The following is a 26,829-nucleotide window of genomic DNA, read 5'->3' on the forward strand; positions in this document are numbered from 1 at the left end:
GTACAAATGGGATCGAATGGGTATTCAGGAACGATTGTGTTTTTTGGCGCAATGCGATGACGCTTTATCCGGCCAAAACACGTATTGTCCATCAGCATGATGTTTTTGAAAAAACGGGATCAAAACTTTATACAAACATTCGTTCTGGTACACATCTTGATTGATTGCCAACCCAGATGGCTTGAACCATGGCTTAGAAATGCCTTTCTCGGAAATGACAAAGTACAGCATCACTTTATGTTTAAACTTTTATTTTATGTTCGGAGGTGCAATAGAACTATCCGTTGAATAGTATCGATCGTTTCCGGGAATTTGCATCTTCGAAAGAGGAAAATAACTTTCATCGTCCAAAACAAAACTTTTTCCGAAATAATTTTTAATCAACCAGCGGCATTGGGAATTCAGCGTTGAAATCTGTGCGTCAGTATATCCCGGGGCTCGTGTCTTCTTTCGGTACTTTATTCCGAGTCTTTTCAATGTTTTGCAGATGTACTGGTGAGAACAGTTGAACTTTTTTGCGGCATCCTTTTGACTCAGTGAATCCTTGTTGTTGAAAGCACGAGAAAGAGAACGAAGTCCTTTTGCGTCCATAGTTTTGGCTGGTCTTCCACTACCTCCCTTACGAGCAGTTATTGGGCATTAGGATATTGTAAACTGTCGAAGCCGCAACATTTTTGCTTTTAAAATGTTATACCGCATACTATTTGCCGAGATTTATGTGCAGTTCGTAGAACTGTACAATGCGCTCGTGAAATACTTCTTGTTTCGACGGCATTTTGAGCAAAACTGAGCAAGCATGAACTAAACAGAAAATACTACCAGAAAGAGGAGAAAGAGAGCTAACACATACACATTCTTAGTTCTTTCTGATCTCATTTGTTGTTGAGCATACAGGCCTCGAAAAAAATCCAAAATTTTAGTTGCCACCCGTTATTAAACCAAACAATAATCGTGTAACCTAATTGAATAGTTAGAAATTGATTAGGCATATAAAGCATAATATTTTGGTCTAATCTTGCTTCCATGAATCTTATAGAAGGGATCCATACTAAGTGTAGTGAAAATAATGCAATGCAAATCGTTATGTAGTATCGATTTGAACTGGCTGTTGTCCCACCAGGAATAAAACGCTTCAAAAGATTCAGAACTTAGTACAAATAAGTTGCACAGACTGACATATATAGAATTATCAGATGCAAAAAAATACAGTATTAGAGATAAACGCAAGACAAGCTGATCTGAGATTTTACATGTAACATTTAAATCCTTACTAAACTCGGGTTATCGCCAGTTTCAGTTAAATTATCATTTACATCAAAACAACAAGTGTCTTATCACTACATGCGTTGTAACAATGATAATGTTCGTTCATGTATTAATAAAATCAAGTTACAATATGAACAAAATTAAGGAATTTGGTTGCGTATGCATTGGTTCCTTAATATGCAAAAGTGAAAATCAATTAAAGTAACAAAATATGTTCTGCGGACTGTGTCCCATATTTTCTTCCTTGTATTGCTGCCATTCTATTTTCAGACACTTTCCGAAGATTATCGACGCTTTTCAAAGGAAGGATCATTAAAAATACTTTATTACTGAGTTTATTTTTGACGGTTATTCAAATTTTTCACATCCACATTTTTCGATCAAAATATTTAAAATCTTCTTCAATCGCTGTTTATAAAATGATTAGGTTTGTACGTTCTCTGTCTTGAAAATTATTATGATATAAAATCGTTTCGTTTGTCCAGATTCACATTTTGAGGCTCTTCGTATCCAAAATTGATCTTTTAAGTAACTTCGAAATCATCATAATTGACTTTCATTTAAAGTACATTTTCTAAAAATTTTAAAAAGTAAAAATTTGTTGAAGGCACAAAATAGAGTAGAATCAATTGCTCTAAAAGAATCTGATTGTCATTTTGATCATTCACCAAAAATGTAAACACTAAAAGTAGAGCAGGTATGTAATTTGTGACTTTTAGTGCATCCATCATCATCTTTATTTTTGTATTTATTATGGGTACCTTAGAATTATTTCATTTTTAGTGTAATCGTGATCGGTCGTGCCTTGCATACAACCCTCTAGTTTTTTTTTCAAACAAATAACAATACTTTTTCATGGCTCCAAAATTTGTCGTTATGGTAATGCACCAGACCTTCCTTATACGTTTCTTACTTCTTACTGTTGTACTAAATAACAGATCGGCTGAAAAGTTCGTATCGTTTCTATGAGAAGGCGCCACTAGAATTAAATCCATACCATTTTCAGTTAGTACCAACCTTCAAAAGATACGTGTATAAATTTGACAGCTGTCTGATTATTAGTTTGTGAGATATTGCATTTTGAGTGAAGCTACTTTTGTTATTGTGAAAAAAATGGAAAAAAGGAATTTCGTGTGTTGATGAAACACTACTTTTTGATGAAAAAAAGTACCGCCGATACCAAAAAATGGTGATGAGTGTTATCCAGACTCTGCACCGAGCGAAGCAACAATTCGTAAGTGGTTTGCAAAATTTCGTACTGGTCATATGAGCACCGAAGACGACGAACGCAGTGGACGTCCAAAAGAGGCTGTTACCGATGAAAACGTGAAAAAAATCCACAAAATGATTTTCAATGACCGTAAAGTGAAGTTGATCGAGATAGCTGACACTCTAAAGATATCAAAGAAACGTGTTGGACATATTATTCACAAATATTTGGATATGAGTAAGCTTTGTGCAAAATGGGTGCCGCGTGAGCTCACAATCGATCAAAAACAATAACGAATTGACGATTCTGAGCAGTGTTTGGAGCTGTTATATCGAAATAAAACCGATTTTTTTCGTCGATATATAACAATGGATGAAACATGGCTCCATCACTTCACTCTGGAGTCCAATCGACAGTCAGCTGAGTGGACTGCACGCGATGAACCGAACCCAAAGCGTGGAAAGACTCAACAATCGGCCGGTAAGGTTATGGCGTCTGTATTTGGGATTCGCATAGTATAGCTTTCATCGACTACCTTGAAAGGGGGAAAACCATCAACAGTGACTATTATATAGCGTTATTAGAGCGTTTGAAGGACGAAATTTAAAAAAAACGGCCTCATTTGAAGAAGAAAAAAGTTTTGTTTCATCAAGACAATGCACCGTGTCACAAGTCGATGAAAACCATGCTGAAATTGAACGAATTGGACTACGAATTGCTCCCTCATCCACCGTATTCTCCAGATTTGACCCCCAATGACTTTTTCCTATTCTCAGACCTCAAGAGAATGCTCGCTGGTAAAAAATTTGAAGAGGTAATCGCTGAAACTGAGGCCTATTTTTAAGCAAAGGACAAATCGTACTACAAAAATGGTATCGAAAAGTTGGAAGATCGCTATAATCGCTGTATCGCCTCTGATGGCAATTATGTTGAATAATAAAAACGAATTTTGGCAAAAAAATGTGTGTTTCTATTAAACAATACGAACTTTTCAGCCGAACTGTTACGCCTGTGCTACCAAGTTTCCAACACATTCAAACCAATTCTGACAACGTAGTCAACAGCACAGTGAACCAGCCTAAATCATGTTAATTAATTGTTAGCCGGATTGAAGTGCTCGTATCCACAAAGCAGCTTAATAAAGATTTCATTATTCGAAACCAGGTGTTATAAACTCAGCTTCTCCACTCGAAAGCTCTACTTGCAGTTGTAAATAGATGTAAATGTAAATTGCTATAGGTTAGGGCCAGGATAATTAGCGCACTTCTAGAATAGCATTGCGATTTTGTTCCTAATACCGAATGTCGTGGGTGGAAGCATACTTACTTAGCCATCTCCGATAACTGCAGTCGACCGTCCTTGTTGGCATCAAAGACGCGAAGCTGTTTGGAATATAAAATGGGAAAAAGTATACGAAATAAACCGGGTTTTATTTGTACGGACAATTATCATTTATTACCATAGTGTCCGTGTATTCAATTAATTTATCTTCCGACACGTCGTTAATTTTCTTGGCTTCTTTCAGGAGATCGCGAAGGAAATTCTGAAATCGAGAGCAACAAACGCAAAAAAATGGCTTTAAGAACATAACATAAATATGGAGCGTAAAATTTATTCATTTTAAATTGGAATGAATTATGTTTTGCTCTTAGTGAACCATACTGCCAGCCGTTCCGTATTTTGGACAGTACTGATCATACGAAATCTGTTGATGGAACTAATTACAGTTAATTTGGTTGTCTAACGACTTGAAAAATAATTATTCATATTGCTACGGTACGGTGATATTCGAACTTTCGATTATAATTGGTAATTAGGAAAATTGGCCGCCAAGTGATAAATAAACATGAAGAGGCAAATGTAATTTGTTATTGTTTGCATTTGTCAGCTTCGCATAATTTTAATCATATCGGGTTCATTACGCATCAATAACGATATAATTAAATTAAGCTGGTACAACAAATTACAGGGTGGGTTTGTTTGAATAAAAGGTGATGCTGTATGTTTTGTCTGTCATTTCTCCTCAACAGCTCCAACAACTATGCGGATGAAGGCAGTTTTCTTCGAACTTTGCCAGGAATAACACTGGTGAAATTGTTTGTGAATTTTCATAAGCCCGTGTTATCCCTCACTTTCGCCTTTACCAGATAAACCAAAACATTCTATTTATTCATTCTGACCAAGTTCCGATGTCTAGTGACGGCACGTAAACACCTATAAGAGAACGGCCAAGAAACGCCCTGTAACCGGTGCCGGAAATACAACATAATTCATCAACACACGCAACAAATCCAATTACATCAACTTCTATCTAGGATATTGGAATAATTTTGATTGAGTTAGGAACACTTTTATGGGTGTGCGGACTCACCTTCAATTCGTCTGCCTCGATGTAGCCGCTGTTGTCCGAATCGTACTCCCGCCAGATCTTGAATGGAAAATAGAAACAAAAATAAACAGCAATAAATAAGAACATATACATTTACGTTGTTTACCAATGAAAATCATTCAATATCCGTAGAGTTATCCATTCCATATATATATATATATATATATATATATATATATATATATATATATATATATATATATATATATATATATATATATATATATATATATATATATATATATATATATATATTTTTTTTTTTTTTTTTTTTTCAAAGTACTAATGCACATTGACATCATTGCGATTTCAACTGTCTCCTGCAAACTCACTCTTCGATTTTCCATAACATAGAAGAAACGTTTGAAAATATTTTCGGAACAACAGACTCATTTGGACAAACAGAGCCTTATGCATCATAGGTGTTTCCAAAGCTTATCAAGCAATTTCTTTGCTTGCAAAGTATATTTTTTCATTAAAAAACTGTGTCTCGGACGGCTACCAATTTTGGTTACGGAGATTTAATGGTATAAGTGACGTAATCGACAAAACGCGTTGATTTGTTACCGCTCAATTTTCTCGTAGATAGCTGAACCGATCTCAACAAAGTTAGGTTCGTTTGGAAACTAATATTATTTCCCTAGACAGGCTTGAAGTTCAAATGGCTGTCATTTGCGGTTCCGGTGATATAATGGTATATGTGACGTACACGACAAAACTCATTGCCTAGATTTCTGCTTGAAACACAGTACAGTATCTACCAGATGAATGAGACTGCGTTTGTATCATTTCACGACAGTAGGCACCAAGACCAGCACGACCATCCAACAGAAAACCGTTCGTATAACAAACTATGTGTTCATCAAGTTGTCGTTCCAAGCAACCAGAAAAACACACCTCATGATGAGGATATCTCACAGAATGTTTTGAAAGGAAAACTGCATGTGAAAGTTAAGCCACAAGAAGCGAGTAAACACTCATCTCAAGTAACCATTTGAGACCACAAGTAAGTGTTGCTAGTAACATAGTCTATTGGTTTACTGTTCTAAAGACCTGTAACCTTAAGACTGTATAGCAGGGCTTGCAAATTGAAGCAACGAATATGAACAAAAGGGTTTCACCATCTGTGCTATTCACACACATTCGTATGTCAGATAGAATTCACAGCGCAACCAAAGCAAGGAGAGCTGCTTCGTTCATTCATTAGCTCATGAATATGCCCGCTTGCTGAGATCTATGCTTCATGAGGTTAGCATTTGATGAATGGTTCTCATATTGTAGATGTCTATGAGGAAACTAGATTCATAACTTTTAGTTGCGATGAATATTAATTCAAAGAACATTGCTTTCAGTGTTTCTAGGATATACACACAGTGTAAACTGCCAAGAAACAAATTGATCGTTTTGAAAATGGGCTCAAATGCAAAATTTCTCCTATAAAATGTTTAAAGTATGTTTGAAATGTGATCAAAATTGGTCTTGGAAAGCGAACACTATGTTAAAAATGATTTCTGTAAACCTACACTTTAAAAATAAACCGTAAACGTTGCCTATATGATTTTGCTTCGCGTCTTGTAGCACGCCGTGAAGCAAGGTCTTCTTTCTCGTGCAATACTAACGACAGCGAACCCTTTATTTCATTACATTGTCATGGAGTGCACTTCAAGACGAGCGTACGGTTTTCGCTCGCTTCGCACACGAGTAAGTTCTTCTGCAGGCAGGGACGGTCCAACTAGTTTGTGTTCAAACAAATGGAAATCGAGTGACGCCACTTCGAATACTGTTTGGCGTTGTTGATTTACTTGCCTAGCAAGGATGTTCCGCCATTTCCCTTCCACCACAGTACTCGAGTTAGTGAACAAAAGAAATAATAATAATATTTACTATCAAATCTCGTCAAAAATTCGAAAATCAAGCATATTTTATGCTGAAATATTTGAATGACAATTGAATGTCATTAAAGTCTGTTATGTAGGGGAGGTCATGGCTGGTTAGCCGAGTTTTTCTTCCGAAATTTCTGTACTCATTCTGGTTGGACTTTATGATAAACGGTTTGCTCTGTCACGAAGACACAACTTTTGAGCATATATGTGTTTTTTTTTCATTCCTTAGGAAAAATCACATCAAATGCATCGATGGGAAACATTTAGGGGCTGTGTATAGACAATATTATGCTTCTTATTTTAGAAACACATGTAGTGATTGAATGCATAGTAACGCCCAGTCGGAGTTGTCATGAATGCTTCTGTCATCGCCATTAAGACCATCCTTTGCAAATAAATTAGATTTGACTGAACTGTCGAAACGTCTCCTTTCTGCCACCATACAAGACATCCATGATTTTCCAAAAGATTGTCTACATTGGCCGGAAGCCATGCAAGCTATCTCATTTCGATTTCGTCGATTTCCAAGATCATATGACTATATCACTTCATGTTTCGGAGATAAATTCGTGAATATGAAGTAATTGACAAAATTATCTTTTTCTGTTGATACGCTTGGTCTGAAAAATGTTACCGAATATGTGACATAAACGCTGAATCATATTTTTGTGAACAACATCAGAAATTATCTTATTAGGAAGGCTAAAAATGTTTTAATAAAACAGTGTCGATGAAAGGTATTTTAATACCACTGGGTGATCCTACGACAAAAGTGTAGTATTGGTTATGTTCACCAAATTTTGGCATTTTTTCAGTACTTTTATTCGAAAATTTGAATGATTTCGGTGAAAAAGTTTGACTCTTTTCAAAAGACAGTCTTCATCAACTTTGGAAAAATAAATTGTGCAAAGTTTTTTGTCGTAACAAAGTCTCATTTTCAGAAAGTTTATTGAAGTCTGAGAGAGTGTCATTTTCAGAAAGTTTATTGAAGTCTGAGAGAGTGTCATTTTTAGAAAGTTTATTGAAGTCTGAGTGAGTGTTGGCAGCACTCTCTCAGACTTCAATAAACTTTCTGAAAATGAGACTTTGTTACGAAAAATAACTTTTCACAATTTATTTTTCCAAAGATGATGTAGACTGCCTTTTGAAAAGGGTCAAACTTTTTCCCCGAAATCGTTCAAATTTTCGAATAAAAGTGCTGAAAATTCCAAAATTTGGTGAACATAACCAAATCTACACTTTTGTCGTAGGTTGGCATGAAATTTGTCATAAGCAAAGTTCTGTTTCAGTGAATAAATTTGAAGAAATATCGATTTTAAAAAGGTGTGGAATCTCACCCGGGTTTGTCCTATTTCTTCATATATTATCGTAGAGTCAACAGTTCCTCCGAGAAGGAAATTGAACAATTTGAAATTTGTTATTCGCAGCTACATTAGGTTTTCAATTCGGTACGTCCATGTTCATCGTAAATTTATAAGCTAAATGTGAAACTGAAAATTGTTTCATTTTCAATGCCATTGAAATTAGTCTTCTTAATTGCACAACCCTGTTTTTTTCAGTTTGTGCTCGCATCTCATCCGACACAATCGAAAATTGCTTACAGTCGAGACGACAGATCAGGAATCAGAACAAATTGGCTCAAATGGCACGTTCCCCTTGATATTTGGAGATTTGTGCCTTGCCATCAATTTGTTTTTAGCATCATTTTCCCGATATATAAGAGGGAAGGATTGAAAGGAAATGGTAAGGGTTGGACTAGGAGAATGGGAAAAATTGACGACACAAAAACACATAAAAGCAGAAGTAAATTCTGCACCCCTAAGGGATGCTGAACAATCTGCTGAGGATCACATTTAGTGGAAGCAGAAGGAAATTCAGAACCTCTACGAGGTCCCGAACAGTCTGCTGTTAATAAAACCTCCAACCCCCGAGAGGATTTAGAGATCTTACAAAAGCGACACCATTCTGCACTCTCGGAAGAATGCAGAACGACTCGCAGTATGTACGAGCAGAAGTAAATTCGGTACCCTCTAAAGGATGCCAAACAATCTGCTAAACCCTATTTAAGGTGAATACAGAAGGGATTCATTCACTCCAGGAAGAACGATGAACCCTTCTGACTATAGCTCCTTACCACATTGGGTGAGAAACGAGAGAATATCCTTCAATTTTAGCTCCGCATACACAGACTCAACCATGTATGGAGAACCAAAAACCCGGATACGTAGCTGCGTCAATGCGGAACAGTTACATATCAGATGATATGAAGTACCATAATCGCATTTACACAAATCACACGAATAATACTCAGCACGTTGAATAGTACCCATGTGATAATTGAGTTTGCAATGTCCAGTCAGAGCTCTGACCAGAATACTTCAATGATACTTGGAGAAATGCAGTAGACACTTTGACATTTTCAGATTTAAATCTGGTAGAAATGCTTTTGTCTGAGCGCAAGTTTGCAAGCTGCGCCAGTAGCTGGCATGTTTGGATGTAGCCCAAGAACGTATCTTGTGCTTTATCCAACTAGTTGAAAGTGGTAAAGCTGGTTCAGGACCAACGAAATCATTCGTTGCACCAGCTCTAGCCAACTCATCAGCCCATTCATTTCCAGTAATACTAGAATGGCCGGGTACCCATAAGAAGTAAACAGCATTTGAAATGCTGAGGTCTTCAATTTGAGTTCGACATGCGATCACTAGATTCGACCGTGAGTCATTCGAACTGAGTGCTCCTGTCATCGCCATTAGGACCATCCTTTGGAGATGATTTAGCTTTGACTGAACTGTCGCGACTTCTCCTTTCTGCCACCATACAAGACATCCATATGCTAAAATTGGTCTAACAATAGTTGTGTAGATCCAATGAATATATCTGGGTTTGAGTCCCCATGATTTTCCAAAAGCTCGTCTGCATTGGCCGAAAGCCATGCAAGCTCTTTCAATCCTGAAGTCAATGTGAGCAGACCAATTCAGTTTTGAGTCAAGAATAACCCCGACGTATTTAACTTGATCGACCACAGTGACCTCTGAACCAAAGAACTGCAACGGACGAGCTCCTGTAATTATCCTACGATGAGTGAAAAGCACCAATTGATGTTTTGCCCGGATTTACAGATAATCCAACCTGACAACACCATTGTTCAACAGATCGCAGGGCTTGCTGCATTAAATCAAAGAGAGTGTTAATGCTTATACCGGTCATCAATATATGATAATCGTCGGCAAAACCATAAGTCGGAAATCCAAGGTTATTAAGTTTCCTTAACAAACCATCAGCGACTAGGTTCCATAAAAGTGGGGATAGTACACCACCTTGAGGAAAAACCCAAGATATTCCGTTCACGACTGCAATGTTTAACCTCCTGCAGCCATTCAGCCATCGGCACGGAAATACACCTTGACTTAGGAGTTCCTATTTTTGTGGCCTTTTACGACATGGAACAGGAAACCAGTGGATCAATTCTTGGTAAAAAAAAAATAATTCCGCCGGATACCACACGGCTTACCTGTTTGGTGGACTTATACCACCGGTACAGGTGGACCGTAGCGTTATTCTTAGCCAGTTGGGAAACCGCTACCGACACTACACGGCTATCTAGGCTGCTCAGAGAGGGAAGTTAACATTGATGGTCAAATTCCATGGATGGCCGAGCATTGCACAACCCTGTTTTTTCAGTTTGTGCTCGCATCTCATCCGACACAATCGAAAATTGCTTACAGTCGAGACGACAGATACAAAGACAATACTGTGTAGTGAACAATAGAGTGTACGAAATGGGCAAATACTAGGGATGTCCGATACCGAGTCGATACTTTAAGGTATCGATACTTTCTTTCAAGTATCGGATATTTTTGGTATCGATATCGCATCAGAGCGATACTGTTAGTATCGATATTTTTGGTCTCGATACTTACAGTATCGCAACAGATTGAAATCAATTCTTATTACTACGTAACATTATTTTTGTTTCAATTATAGAGGCTTTAACCTAAAGGTCATTCCCCTCTTCGAGCCCAAAAAACTTTCTAACCCTATGTGCGGGGTTGGGAATCGAACCCAGATGGGCTGCGTGAAATGTATTGGTATGACGTGGACTAGCCGTCGTTAAAATTCGTTCTTGACAATCTCGCTTCGTCCCACAGGTGCGCTTAAAGAGAGTGCAATGAGAGAAAACCATAAAATAAACACGCACATAAAGGTACATACTCTCAGAGAATTCAATCATTTCAATTTTTCACACTTATTACACTCTCTTTCAGTGCGTCTAATAACGATGGAATAATAGCAATAGGAATTGGCTTTTAGTTTAGCTGATGTAAACTACATACTACGTTGTTTTGTTGTAATATCGTGTGATACCTTATGATAAAAAAAGAACCGGAATTTTAATATAAAACGCAAAATTTCAATTTTTAATAAATTTCTTTATTATCGCCTTCAAAGTACTCTCCTCCTGCGGCAATACATGCATGTCAACGCTTGATCCAATTTTCCATACAAGTTTTATAGGCCGCCGAAGGTATGGCCTTTAGTTCACGCAGCGAATTCTCTTTTATGGTCTCTATGGTCTCAAAACGCATTCCCCGCAATGGCAATTTGAGTCTGGGGAAGAGGAAAAAGTCACACGGGGTCATATCTGGAGAGTACGGTGCTTGGTTTATGATATTGGTTGAGTTTTTGACCAAAAACTGCGACACAACCAACGCTGTGTGAGCCGGCTTATTATCGTGAAATTCAGCTTTTTTGGCACCAGCCGAGAAGCGACGCGTTTCAAACCCAAAACATCAGTTAAAATGTGTTCGGCTGATCCATAAGAGATGCCCAACAACACAGCAATCTCTCTAATCGGTACAGAACGATTTTGCAACACGATTTGTTTCGCCGATTCAATGTTTGCTTCAGTAACAGATGTTGTTGGGCGGCCAGGGATCTCATCATGATCCAAGCTTGTACGACCACCTTTGAAGCGTTTTACCACTCGTATGCCTGTGTTTTTCCTAGACACGCTTCACCAAAGGCAACATTTTCAAAGTTTCGGAACACTTAAATCCATTGCAACACAAAATTTGATTCACGCACGTTGTTCTAAATTTTCATCCATTATAAAAATCGCCACACGAAAATTTTTCAACTTCTTTGTACAGACGCCAAACAAAAACTAATCGTACGATATGCGTCAAAATTTGACAGAATGTGTATAAAAGTGTTGCCAACGTTGAGAGAATAAAAGTTTACCGATTGGACAAGCGCGAGAATTTTAAAATGAAAATTCCGGTTCTTTTTTGTATCATAAGGTATATCTGAAATATCTCTTGAAAACAGAAAATTATTGCTTTTGATGTTCAGTACGTCTAATTTTTATTCACATTGATTGATAATCAAATTGAGATTGTTACAATTCTTTTTTGCTTTCTGTACATCATAAAATAACGCCACAGTCGACAATTTTATTTTATTTTGAAATGATTTCTGCGCAAGTATCAATTGATACTTACAGGTATCGATACTTTATTGCCTTTTGATACCTTGTATCGATACCCAAATTTTGGTATCCCGATACCCGAGGTATCGATACTTTGCCTTCCGAGTACCATCCCTAGCAAATACGATTTAACAAAGCCTGAAACTTGGCTTACAGTACCAAATTCAATTTGTATTGATTTCAGTCGCTGCAAAGTTAGACTAGCAGCAAATGAAATTGAAATCCCCCTAAAGAACGAATGCATCTAGACGCCAATGATACAACTGAGATTCAAATCAACAATGCGTCTAACTCTGTGTACATTATGTTTAAACGTGAAAGAGATGCAATTGCATTCGCTTCAGTTAACAACGAGGTGCACAGCGTTGAGTGTGACAATATTAGGTACAAAATCTTTGTGTACATGGTGGACAATGCCATAGAAATACGCGTGCATGACCTTCCCCCGCAGGCTAAGTTCGTTCGGAAAAATATGTCGCAGTACGGTGGAATGTTTTCCATCGAAAGGGAAGTATGGCGGATTTTTTTCCCCAGTATCCGGAATGGCGTGCAGGTGGAACGTATGCAACTACGTAAGGCAATTCCATCTTACATCATTTGTGGTCAAAGTGGGATACATCCCTGTAAAATGCTAATTACCTATGAAAACCAACCGGTTACATGCCAGTTTCGTGAACAACTTGCACACTACGACAAACTTTGCACTGAAACTGCGAAAAGGACATCTTCAACCAAAAACCAGAACAACGATTCAACTACGGTAATTAGTGAACCCGGTACCTTTACTTCAAAAATGCTTTCAGTCTCAAACCAACCATCAACTGCAATCAATATACAAAAAGGCGCATCTACAGCAACTATCAACGAGCCCAAGATGAAGATCAACAAGGAAAACGGAAACCACACACAACACCGACGGTGAAGCAATGGATGATGAGATGAGCCACTGACAAAGTGACTCTCGATCCTCGTTAAATGGAAATGGAAGCACTTCTCCCCGTGAACAAGGGCGACAACGAGATAAAAACAAAATAGTTTCATGGAACAAAAATATAAGCCAATCGACCACGTAAAGCTTGTACGTGAAAAGGGCCGAATATATATATATTTTTTTTAACTCTGAATGATCAATAGTGCTTTGTTGAAGAGCGGTATTCCGCTAATAAAGGTGCGACATTACGAAACCTCATTCGAGTGACTTTTTTCTTTGTTTTTTTGCTCACTAGACCTAAGTCTAGTGAGTAGTCTTTACATAAACATACAAAGAACGAACGAAAGAAAGAAATAACTAGTTCTTTTAATTGAACTTACTAGTTCTGAACGGTTGTTTTTGAAATGAACGATTTTGCCCATCACTACATGATTCCTTACAATGGTCTTGTCAAGGTTTGACCTGTTTGGCAAGGTAACACTACATAGGAGAAGTACTAAGTGGCTGAACGGTTTTTTTTTTCAAATGAACGGTTCTGCCCATCACTAGTTGAAATAGAAGGCTAACGATAGTGCTGATAGAAAAACCTTTTTTCCAATGAACATTTGGGAGTACTCAGGCACAGACATGATATTGAGAAGCTCATAGAAAACCCATAATAGAGGTAAAGCTTCTCAAAAAGCTTTCTTAGTGCTTAATTTTTTTTCGGACCAACATGTAAGAAGATGCTTCCTAAAAGTAAAAACCAAAGTCCCACGATTCGATCGAAATGTAAAGTGAAGCACTAGGAAAAAAATCTATAAAAATAATCACCACAAATAGCAAACGAAAGAATTCATACCGCTATTCCAATTCCTACCATCTTCGTGCCATTTGATGGCGATAGCTGGCCTTACTTACCTTCATAAATTCCACACTCGACTCCAGCGGGTTATCGAATCGGAACAGTAGCAAAAAGTTCTCTTCCATCGGCAGCAGCTGGGCGAGCTGGAAGAAAGAAAAAAGTTTCCGAAAGAAAAAGGAAAACGATTGAGTGAATGAACGAAATAAGATTCTTAAGGGATTCTAATTGTTTTAGCATGATATTTAATTAAATTTCCGTAAAGAAGTATTTTTCGCAGCACGGTTATCTGATGGGACCGTCGTTTTTTATGCCGGAAAGCGTAACATAAAATTATGACTACGCTCGAGGAATTTGATAGTAATCAATGTCAAAATAAATATAATGTTAATGGATATGCTTGGTTATTATCAGTTGCCACTATTTAAAAACGTTTTCAAATCAGTTTCAAATCTCATTCAAAGCAGTCGTCATTCAATAAACCACAACAACTTTTACTGTAGCTATTCAGCGATAAGATTAGCTCACATAAAAACATCCCAATTCGTGAGGCTACTCGTTCGCGACAAACTTGAGTTCTTCCGTCCATTTAATTTTCCTCGTACTAAATGAAAAAAAAAACCTGCAAACGACAGTGGATAAAAGATAAAAGTGACAAACTAATACGCCTTCGAAAGGCGCTACCAGGGATGAAAACTAATTTGGGACGTGACTCGACTTCTTCCAGGCCAGTCCAGTAACCAGGCGGCAACTTTAGAATACCGGAGCTGGGCTATGCCAGATGATGAAAGGCGATATTTCTCACGGGTTAGGGTAGCGTCAAAAAACTTTCGTAAAAAATTGCTTACAATCGTTAAACATTTATCTTCTCATACGTAGCACAATTCTGTAAATATGACAAACTCTTGCTTCTCGAACAAAAGAAGCTAAGCCCAGAAATGCGGAAGGATCCCGAGGTTTTAGTTCTGCACTCAAAGTGTTTGTGATGTTGAAACCTGCTGCTTTCAGAGACGAGTGAGTTATTTTGATAGCGCGATGCAATGTAATTTCAATGCGTTTCCCGTTTCGATTTATGAAACATTATAACTCAGTTTCCTGCTTATTTATTGCCCCATGTGAGAATTTCCCGTTGTTGTTTCTGCTTGTTTTTGAACATTCCTGTTTACGTGTTGCTTTTGTTCTTCTACCAATAAATTTTACTGAGGGGACTAAATTGAATGTTGAAGGGGTGAACATGACAATAAGATCTCGTAATATGTATCAGCTAACCGGATGAGTGTGATAGGTTGAATAAATTTGAATTATCTGGATTATGCAGATTTAGGCACATTTTATCTAGGATAGTTTATTATTAAAGTGTTATGTGTTAAGGAGGCACTGCATGAAAAATCGATTTTTCAATTATTTATTTTAATCGAAAGATATGTTGTTTGAGAGCATAATTTTAAAGTTTCAAAGTCGTACTTTAAATTTTTTCGGCGAGACTTTTTTCTTTGAAGCACATTAACATTGAAGCACGTTTTCTCGATACCGTCAATAAACACGGTAAAAACAAAACTACTGATCCATTCAACACAAATCTTTTTTATTATTTTGTAAGACGTTGTACAGAGAAATGCGTAAACCTCTAATGTGTACAGTAAAATCGATTTTAATATATAATTTTCGATCAAAACAACAAGAAAATACCTTGTTTTTCTTGCATTTATGTTTATATGTTTATAGGTAGTTAAAAATGAAACATTCACGTGACACACAGAGGCGCTTTGAGCAGCCCAGAAATCGCTTATGGACTCTTGTTTTCGAGCTTGCATACAATGTTAAGGGTCAAGAGTAAATCAAGTTAATTTGTGTTTTCAATTTGTGTATTACGTATAATTCATTTGGTACGTATGCCATAGATCTGTGTATTCATATATGCAGTGCACCGAGTTTATCAAAGTGGATTGCACATTTGAGTTTCAAACAATCTTTTGTCGTGAATACGACTTACTTTACTATGGGGTGCCTTTTCAAAATTTACCCTCTGAGAGAGTGATAAGTTTTTGATCGTGAATATCTCTTGTTGTATCTAACGAATCAACATAATTTTTGCTACATGCCATCGGAAATATGATCACAATTTTATGATAAAATTTTCAGTTGTGTGACATAATCTCAAATAGTTCAAAATTAAACTTTTCTGAAATGTTTGGTATAAACGAGTATCAAAGAGGATAATTCATATGGCGCGTTTGCCTTTCTCGTATTTTGAAAGCTCATAGCTCAGTGATCTGTGGAAGGATTTATATAATCTAACTACCAATAGAATCGAAATTTTTCAACTTAAACGTGTATAGCAAGAGCATTGAAGTATTTCAATAGTACACTATTGAAAAACCTATCTCATTTGACCCATGTCAACACCAGCCAATCAGAACGCGTTCTGAGGAAGAGAAGAAAATAGCTGCTGCTGTACAACAAATCGTTCAAGAAAAATGTTTCCAAAAGTGGTGAATATCGTAGTGAGTTCCTCAATTTGGTCCTTCTGAATGCTAGAAACGAATCCCTACAGCATATTGATAGTCTCTTTCAATAAATTATGCAAATCCGAAATGAAATAATCGACATTGAAATTCTGTATGCGGCTATTTTTATAGCCGTTAGGACCGCCCATTAGTGAAAAAGCTACAAACGAAATCACATAAAAGGAAATCTCTTAACAAAAATTGAATCAGTTTGGATTCTATCGCCACTGCGAGCAGATGTGTTTTGTGTCGTCTGCACAGCTAGTTTCGCTTTCGACAAGAGCGATTACGTCACAGCTGCCAGTCATTTCGATGGATGAAAAAGCAACGTTGGAGAGCATTATAAAAAATCAGCCGTTCTAATGGCTCTAAAATTTTTCTAAAGAACTATTAGGATTTGTTTTTCGCAAACCGCAGGTAATTATCCTCAGTTTAGTGCAAATCAAGAACAATTTGGTTAGATTTGTGCACTTTTCGCTGTGTGAAATTCACAGTAATCGAGATCAAGTGAAGCTTTTTTTTGCGAAAAATGTTCCGAGTTTAATATCGTAGAGAATTACGCAATTTGTCCCTTCTGAATGCTGGAAATGAATCCCTACAGCATATTGATAGTTTTTTTTTCAATAAATTTGCAAATGCGAAATAAAATAATCGACATTAATATTCTGTATGCGACTATTTTTATAGCCGTTAGGACCGCCCATTAGTGAAAATGCTACAAACGAAATCACGTAAAAGAAAGCTCCTAACAAAAATCTAATCAGTTTGGATTCTATCGCCAATGCGAGCAGATGTATTTTGTGCCGTTTGCAAAGCTAGTTTCGCTTCCGATAAGAGTGATTACGTCACAGCTGCCAGTCATTTCGATGGATGAATAAGCATCGTTGGAAAGCATTATAAAAAATCAGCCGTTCTAATGGCTCTAAAAGTTTTCTGAAGAACTATTAGGATGTGTTGTTCGCAAATCGAAAGAAAATATCCTCAGTTTAGTGCAAATGTAGAACAGTTTGGTTAGATTCTTGCACTTTTCGCTGTGTGAAATTCACAGTAATCGAGATCAAGTGAAGCCTTCTTTGTTTTTGCGAAAAATGTGGAAAAGGGGAATGCTTGCATAATTCATACAATTGATCAACTATTTTATATTCGGAAGTGTTAAGGAACATGTCATTTGTTTTCGTATTCACGACATCCAGTTATGTCTCTGACATTACCCACCCGCCTTTTTTAACAACAATTTATTCTCAAATGAATGTCAAGCCTGACATCTTGGATGAAATATCAGTTTGGATCAATTTTTCACTAACGTTTGATGGAAAATTCCTTACATTTTATGAATGTAGATTTTAATTCCCTAATAAAAAAAAGTTAGCAACACTGCTTCAATGCATTTGTATTAGATTGCGCTACTCAAAATAAACAAAACTGAATATTTTCTGTTACAAAAGCAAAATAAATAGTTTTACGACAACATTCCATATCCATTGCCTTTCGCGTGTTAAAATAAAGGTTCCTATTTTGCGGGTTCACTTAAAGAAGGTACGTAAATCGTTATATCGCAATAATTTCTGCAAGAAGAAAATCCATATAGGAATGTGTTTGTTGCTAATCAAATGTGTCAGTGGAAGTAAGCTGAAACTGAAATAATTTTTCCCGAGCAGTTTTAAGGAACACGGAAGAGTTTTAGACTAAGATTGCATAGTAAGTAGATTCTTGAATTGCAATTTTAAGCAGTATTAACCGATTGGTATATTTTTCAACCATATGGAAAATTTATTGATTAAAATCAGGAAAAGAAGCACCGGAATTTGTTTTTACGCACACATTGTTGGCATTACTCATACGCTTGCAAAGAGTCTTGCTCCTCAATTGATGCATGCAAAATCGTAAGTTACGGTGATTTTTAACGAATTTTTACTTGTACACTTGTAGCAATGGAAATGATCCGAAAAGTAGGCAATTGTGTGCCGCATGAACTGAAACCAAGGGACGTCGAACTCCGTTTATTTAGGTGCATAAAACTCCTTCAACGGTACAAAAGGAAAGGTTTTTTTTCATCAAGATGTTACTAACGATGAAAAGTGAGTCCATGACGATAATCCATAACGTCGGGCAACGTATGAATATCCCGACCATGTATCATCATCGATGGCCGTTCAGAATATTGGTGGTGTGGTGTACTATGAGCTACAGCAACCGAGTGAAAGAATGGTCTACCAACGACAACTGAGACGTTTGATCTGAGCGTTGCTAACACGACAAAGTAATATTGCAACATGACAATGCTCGCTACATGTTGCACAGTCGGTAAAATATAATTAAATCTTACCTCACCGGCCGTATAGTCAAGGAATTGCTCCTTCCGATTACTATTCGTTCCAGTCGATGCTGTATGACCTGGCTGACCAACACTTCTCCATTTAAGATGAAGTCAATAAATGGTTCAATGCGTGGAATGCAGCTCAATCGATCGTAAAGGGTATCCACGAAAAACCAGAAAATGGGAAAAAGCAGAGGCTAGCGATTGATAACTTCAATTTGAAACCATTTCTTGTTTAAAATTTCGATAATAAAAATGGCACAAACTTATTTATATCCCTAATATATGAAAAAAATCTTGCAAAAGTGTGTGTAATAAGTGCTCTCTACTATGCGTGAATCGTTTTACAAATGATTTATTTTTTCTTTGAACGGTGCGAACGGTGTTTATGCGAAGGTTTTATGGTATGTATGTACATCCAAACCTCCATTTACGAAGTCTTTTTGCAATCATTGTAAAACCAGACTTTCAACCGAGACCCGAAGGACCGGAGGAGTGATGCATACCATTCGATACAGCTCGACAAACTGAGCAAATGTATATGTGTGTGTGGGTATGTGACAAATCAATTTTCTCGATGATGGCAGAGCCGAATTTCACAAACTTAGCTTAGGTTTTCCCATATAACGCAGCAGAGGGATAGGGTAGGGTCTAAATGATGAAAAAAATCATCATTTTTGCGATTTTTTTCAGAACTATCGTTCAACAAAATAAATTCAAATATTTTGTATAGTAAAAAGCATCATTCGAACTACATTTTTTAATTTTTACGTGAAAAAATATTGAGAAATAAGTCGGTGAAGAGGCATTTTTGAGGACACTTCTTAAAAATCATGATTTGCGGTGTCCACTGTATCTCAGTGGAGACTAATCAGAAGTGAACAAATCAAAGCAGCAAAGTTAGAGTAGAAGTTTTTCTAGACCCCAACTGTTTGATTTTTTTTTATTTTTAGAGGTTGTTTAAATTTCAAAAGTACGATTTTTCTCGAAAAAATCGGCCATTTTGTACCTGTAAAATTTTCCCATAGTAACGAAAAGGAAAACGTTGGAGTCTGAGATTTTATTTGTAGAAAGTGTGTGCAAAATTTTAAAAAAATTGGTGCAGTAGTTTTTGAATGACGATGGACACGGACTTTCAAAACCTGCTTTCGAGAAAAATGCGTTTAAATTTTATTGTCTATAAAATGGAAGGAAATAATTTATTACTCAAGGGAGCACGTAGGCTCTAACATTCTCAAAAGGCCTTATTTTATCTTTTGTATTTTGTTATAATGAAATATTTCGAGAATGTTTTGTCAAGTTTTAAAGTCAATCGAAGCAGAAATCTTGGGCCTGTGTGAGCAGCTCTTATTTCTTCGTAGTATGAAACCGTCAAAGATAAAGGCCCATAACTTGCTGAGTTTTGTTCTGATAGGCTTCAAAATTTCACAGAATATTCTTGAAATGTTTTACTATCAAAAAATAGAAAGAAAATGATAAATGGTTTTTCAAATGTGTTAGACCCTACCCGCTCCTTAATAACTTAAAATCGAAAAACTTCCGGAGTTGCTGAAGACTTCCAATTGCTGAATTACATGATAATACGTAAAACAACAGCTTCCGAAGTGTGTTGGCGAAGAATTATATGGCGATGCACAAAACGAAAAAATCGTATAATTCGTTCAATGTGTTCGTATTATCGGTTGGCCAAAAAATATGAAATGGAATATACCGGTTTCCAGTTCCTGGTTCCGGAAGTTCCGAAAGCAGTCAAAAACTCCAATAAGGAACTGACTTCATTTGCTTAGAGAAATTCCAACCGATTTTTACGAACTTAGATTCAAATTAACGGTCACATAGTCTTTTAGAATTGAATTTCATCCGGTTCCGGAATTACTTAAAATTTTAAATTATCATACAGAGCGATGAGACAAAACAAAGAAAAATTCTGCTACATTTGGCTTAAAACTGTTTCAACTTATAGACTCAATGAAATGGTTTTTTTCAATACCACAGTGATATTCATGAGAATATAAGTAATATGAGAATGGCTTCTTAGCACCACTAGGTGGAGTAAGTAGGTTTTAACGAAGTATTCGATTTACGTAACTCTTTCTATGAATCAAATCTGAAATAACGAAAGCTTTTGTTACGGAGTGAATTCCAAATAAGGCAGGGGAGGGGTAAGTCGATGCCTTTCAACGCTGCCCATCCGGGTTCGATTCCCAACCCCGCACATAGGGCCAGAAAGTTTTTTTGACCCGAAGAGGCGAATGACCTTAAGATTAAAACCTCTATAATCGGTTCAACCATATCCGAGAAAAGTGAGTGAACAAAAATGCTACATACACACAGACACATTATGCGTACTCGGGCCTCGGTTTATAGGTTGATTTTCACAATGATTCTTTAAGAGAAAGGCAAAAAATATTTTCATTAGATAGTTGATTTTTTTTGTTAAATTTGGTGTGACGTAATTTGTGCATGACGCCTTAAGGGCAAATAAGCCGAAAAAGAACTTAATGAATAAAAATTAGGTATAATTATTGATAAGTTGGTTGAAGCAATCGAAGTGCCTCGGGCAAACACAAATCTTGTTGCATCATAAACTTCTCAATTGGCAAGATCAACTTACTTTACACTTTTACAGATTAAATTGTTTATTGTACGCACAGATAGGCAAATGACTATCGAACAAAAACAACCATCGGAATAGTTCACGAACAGATTTACACAAGTTTTAACGTGTTACATCGTGACGAATACCTGCTGATGTCACCGCGATCGACAATATTTTGGATGCATTCACACCAGACACTATTTTGGAGACTATATTCACTTCATGCAAAATTTATGTTCTGATGTTAGGTAAAATCACAAGGTTATTAAATTTCTGTTTATTGTTGTTTTATTCCGATCGAATTCACGTGTAATTTAAACGGTATGGGAAGAAAGTTGTCTTTTACACTTATGGAAATTGTGTGAGAAGTGTTCAAATTGTTATATTTGGAATATTTCTATAATAGACTCAGGATTTTTGTAGGGGAAAGTCTTATAAAGCGCCCCTGCTAGCCAAAATGCCCCCTTTCATTTCTTAAGCATTGAAGACTTTTCCGAACCAAAGTTTTATCACTAACACTATCTTTTCGTAGGATCTTTCTGCTATGCAAGTTTGGTGGTTGTCGTTTGCAGGAAAGTATGAAAAAACTAAAAATTTCATTTGGCAGCTTTTCGATGTAAGGTTTTGCTTCGACTAAATAGATGTTTTATCAGCCATTTATTTGACATACTGATTATCTCAAAACAGTAACTTTATGGACATTTCAAGAAGCATAATGCATCATTGTTGTGGGATAAAATGTCTTTTGTTGTGTGTCATGCCACTGATTTGTTGTGAGACATATTTTACGGCTGCTGGGGCATTATGTCTGAGGCGAGCGAAAAAAACTAAGAATGTGGCCGCTTTGGAAAATGTGTTTATATCAATCAATTCTCATCTTTTCTATTGGAGTCATTGAAAATTATGTTCCTCAACCGTATTGCAATGAAATACTTACATTCTCGAGGAAAATATATCAATACACTTGGAAATATATCAATGTTTTCTTAAGGGGGGCATATTATAACACTTTACCCTAATCTTTCCGGAATGTAGTGAAACGATTTAGAAGATCGCAGCGGAAAGTCGAGTAGGTGGTAGAAGCCCAGCATCCCGTTCGAAACATAATTACCACTTTTTCAATTGTTTACCAGAAGACTGATTTGCCCATTCATTTAGATAACATTAGTTCTAGTCCAGAGAATATATTTCAAACAAACCATAATTTCCTTTTGTTACACAACATCAACAACAACGTTTTCATTCATATAGTGATGTCTCACGTGATGAAAGTTCCATTGGTAGATAACAAATGGACCTTTTGTAGGAATATAAAAAACCGCCTCCGTGGGGAAACGAGAAATGAAACGAGTAATAATGTTGTGTTGTTTGTGTCACAAACACACCGCAATGGCTCACCCACACAAGCCGGAAAATTATCTGTTCCAAACAACCAGTGAGTGCGCTGAATCTGGCGCCTCTACCAGATTTTGCTGTTGTATCTATTCGATTTCCGGGATCATTCTTTTGTCAGGGGACGTGAGCCAAATTGTTTAAATCGAAGCAAAACTTTGGGCGCCCAGTTTCGGACCGAACTCGTGGGTTGTACATCTATCCAGCTTGGCTGTAAGGATTCAAGTATAAGTCGCGTTTTCTGTACTCGAAACGATATACAGATAACAAAAGCTTCCACGTCGTCAAGCATTCAATTCTGAAATGTGGCTTACTGCCAATTTTGAATCCTTACATGTTGGCTACCGGAAATCTAGCGCACATCGACCGAAAGTAATCCATTGTTGTATCTTTCAAGCGCTCAATCACACGCTGATTCAGAAGTGCGGAAAATATGGCTGAAACAGGAGAGATAGAGAAAATGTGTCGCACGTCACCCACACTTACCTCTCGGATGTCGATTTTTCCGTCCTGATTATCATCGTACGCCTCCATGAAGCAAGCCTTCAGCTCGACCAGCATTTCGTCTGTGAGTGACTAATGGGGATAATTTGAAAGCCCGGCAAAGGAACAAGAGTAGAAAGTTATCAGTAAATTGCTACCTGTCTGCGACGATAAGGTGGTTCAAAACTTATGAAGCCTAGTCGTTGAAGAGAATCAAGAGCCTTTGATGGTTCTTTGCTATGAAGAGTTAACTGAGCTGGGTAACAGAAATCTTGTATTTTCTAGTATTTGAGCTCATTTTAAAATGTTGATTGAAGCTATTTGAACTTGAGAGTCACATTTATTCTAGGTGAATTACAATAACAAAAAGACTGCTTTAGTTTATCTCTTTAGATATTCGGTTATTTTGAGGGCCGCACATGCATTTTTGAACCACCTTAAAGGAAAAGCTGTTATGGCAGTAAGGTAACAAGCCGTCCTAAATTGATTCTAACTGAGTAATGAATCACGGAATTAGGTTTTGGTAGTGCCATTTCTATGGCACTACCAAAACCTAATTTTGAAAAGAACTGTGAATAAAATTAAGGCATTCATATCTAAACCAAAACAAGCACATTAAACTTAAGCACCTAACTAAAACTGATGCATGTTATTAAGTATGAGATGATCGGTTACACACGGTGTTCAAACAGCAAAAATTTACGTTTTACATTTGGCATGCTAGTAACAATGTTACTGTTGTTGTTGAATCAATTGAATCAAGTACTCTTTGGGATAATAAAATGTGAGAAATATCCGTAATAACCTAGTTCGATTATTAGCGAAAACCAGAGTAGGGAATTAAATCCAAGTAGGCTAGTCGTCTTGCTCGTGCATGTCTCACGTTACTTTAGTGATACGATAATGTCACTTAAGGTCTGAGGACAGAGGGTCACGTGTGGGGTTTTAAATCGACCACGTGGCTCGCTCAATTCCCTTTGCGCATCGTATTTCTCTTGTACTCTCTCGTATATGAGCAAACTGTACCGGGTTGCCAGCATACATTTTATTATTTTGATGAGAAGTTTTATCACATTAATCTATCGTATGGGTTGGACATTACCACATCAATTCCAATGAACAATGAAAAAATATTCAACTTTCACAAAGATTGAATGTCTATGTGTTTGGCAGCCTTGTCGAGCCAATTTTATTTCTCTCTCCTTTTTCAGAATGCTATCAGGAAACCAAAGCGAAAAAAATGGCGGATGCATTGAAACTGACTTTGTTTTACATAAAAATACCAGACTTTATTTTTATTGCGATAACATATATGTTTTTATGTACTAATTGCTTCTAAACTAAATTATCTAGACTTTGTTACGGTAGATTTATGATACAAGCCTTCAAAGCCGAGATATTCGATGAACAAATAGAGGTATGCATTTCCGAGCGTTCCAATTTTCAGCAGTTCTTCAGTCAGAAAAAAATACAACTCGACCACTAAACTCATTCTGAAAATTTCACAGAATATTCTCAACTAAATTTTGAAGACATTGTCAGGTGGGTTTTTCTATATTCTGTACCGTTTCCAAGAAAATTTAATTTGAAACGGGAAAATAGCAAAAAACCTACCACTTTACGGTACTGTCCTCAGCCCTGGTGATGATAGAACGAATAAAAATAAATGCCGGGAAAAATAAATGTCGAGGTATTGGGGAAACCATACTTTTACATACAGGAATGAGCTTTAACTGTTGAGCCATTCCTGAAATTAACATCAGGAAAGGTGGCAAAATAGAGAGAACGACTCGACTCAACAATAGTTTTCTGCATACACTTTTTCTCAATCGTGAAAACAATTACATGTGAAAAAATGGTGCTCAAGAAGAAGTAGAGGGAAATCAATTAAGTACTCTAAAAAGATTATACACTAGTAAAAATTGGATAATTTTTAATAACTACCAAACTATAAACCAACATTTCTATCGTCCCGCGAGTATCTTTTTGTTTATTTTCCCTTTCGATTTTCACAGAGTAATTATAGACATTTGTTTGCATTTGTTTTTGACTTGAAAGTTATGTAAAGAGCTAAGCGGTGAATATAATATCAATCCGGTAATTCACATAAAAATTAAATCGATTAGTTTGATGTTAATTTTTTATGCTTTTTGCCTTTCTCTATAGAAAGATAATAGAATTGCTGGATAGACTGACTTTTGATAAGAGCTCCGGAGTCCCCTAACGGCATATAAGGAGTGTATCGATAAGAAGTTAACAACATTCAAACAGTTATTACTCTGAAATGGCTTAATTTTTGTTTATATATCAATAACAGCTGCGCAATCGATTGGTTTCGGTACGGTTTATCGTTTCAACGATGAGTCGAATTGATCCGGAAACACGAAAGAAAATTCTGCACACTTGGTTCTCAGAAAGTGGTGTCACGTACAACGAAATTGCAAAACGGGTGAAAGTGCACCACACCAGTGTAAAAAAATATTATCGAGAAGTTCGGTAAGACCCTTTCCATGAAGGATTTGCCCCGATCCGGTAGGAAAACGGGTCCCAGCCAGCCCGGCTGGGACTTAAAAGTGGTTGAGTACACCAGGAAAAACCCATCGGCGTCGACGCGGGATTTGGCCAAGCAGTTCAACACCAGCATCGGGATGATTCAACGGATCAAAGTTCGGAACTCCCTGAAAACGTACAAGAAACAGAAGGTGCCAAAAAAGTCGCTGGTACAGCAAGTTCAGGCCAAAACAAGGGCGCGAAAACTGTATAACCGGATTCTACAGAATAAAGACGGATGCATCCTGATCGACGACGAAACCTACGCCAAGGGAGACTCTCAAGCGCTGCCCGGACCGCAATTTTATACGAAATCGGTGTACCAGGACCTGGACGACGGTGACACCATGGTGGCGATGGAAAAGTTTGGGCAGAAGGTGTTGGTCTGGCAAGCAATTTGTACCTGTGGTTTGCGGTCGTCGATTTTCTTCTCGAAGGGCACAATTAACGCCAAGGTGTACGAGGATGAATGTTTGAAGAAGAGAATGCCGCCACTGTACAGAAAGCATAAGGCTCCTCCTCTCTTCTGGCCGGATTTGGCTTCAGCCCACTACGCCAACTTCGTTCTACAGTGGTTGTCAAAAAAATAATGTACAATTCGTGAAAAGGACATCAACCCACCGAACTGCCTGAATCTTCGGCCAATTGAAAGGTATTGGGCAATTGTCAAGCGGCACTTTCGGAAGGAAGGTACAGTGTCCCAAATCATACAGGAGTTCAAAAAAATCTGGACAGCTGCCACCAGGAAAGTCACAAAAGTAACTGTGCAGATCTCCGTACAACTTTCTCGACGATGGCTGAACCGGTTTTAACAAACCAAGACTCGTTTGGAAGGTACTATCGGGTTGTAGGTCAAGTTTTAAGATCGAACGGCCACACACCAGTAAGGACATTGCACTAATAAATAGCACACGGAAAGAAAGTTTGATTAATTTTTTTCATAGATATAAGAACACAAGCTGTATTGATTCAC

The 26,829-nt window shown here is 37.1% G+C and overlaps 1 protein-coding gene across 6 annotated transcripts in view; it reads right to left on the reverse strand.

The window, feature by feature from the left end:
- LOC131437871 (calbindin-32) overlaps positions 1 to 26,829 on the reverse strand; it is a 182,655-nt gene that overhangs the window by 46,820 nt on the left and 109,006 nt on the right. For all 6 annotated transcript variants that reach the window (XM_058607508.1, XM_058607504.1, XM_058607505.1 and 3 more), the window contains 5 exons: positions 23,310 to 23,399; positions 14,068 to 14,154; positions 4,848 to 4,904; positions 3,936 to 4,019; positions 3,803 to 3,858 (listed from right to left, as the gene is read on the reverse strand). In XM_058607508.1, the coding sequence (XP_058463491.1) occupies positions 3,803 to 3,858; positions 3,936 to 4,019; positions 4,848 to 4,904; positions 14,068 to 14,154; positions 23,310 to 23,399 (374 nt within the window). The remainder of the gene's footprint in view (positions 1 to 3,802; positions 3,859 to 3,935; positions 4,020 to 4,847; positions 4,905 to 14,067; positions 14,155 to 23,309; positions 23,400 to 26,829) is intronic.

The sequence above is a fragment of the Malaya genurostris genome, chromosome 3 (assembly GCF_030247185.1).
Source record: "Malaya genurostris strain Urasoe2022 chromosome 3, Malgen_1.1, whole genome shotgun sequence".
Taxonomy (NCBI): domain Eukaryota; kingdom Metazoa; phylum Arthropoda; class Insecta; order Diptera; family Culicidae; genus Malaya; species Malaya genurostris.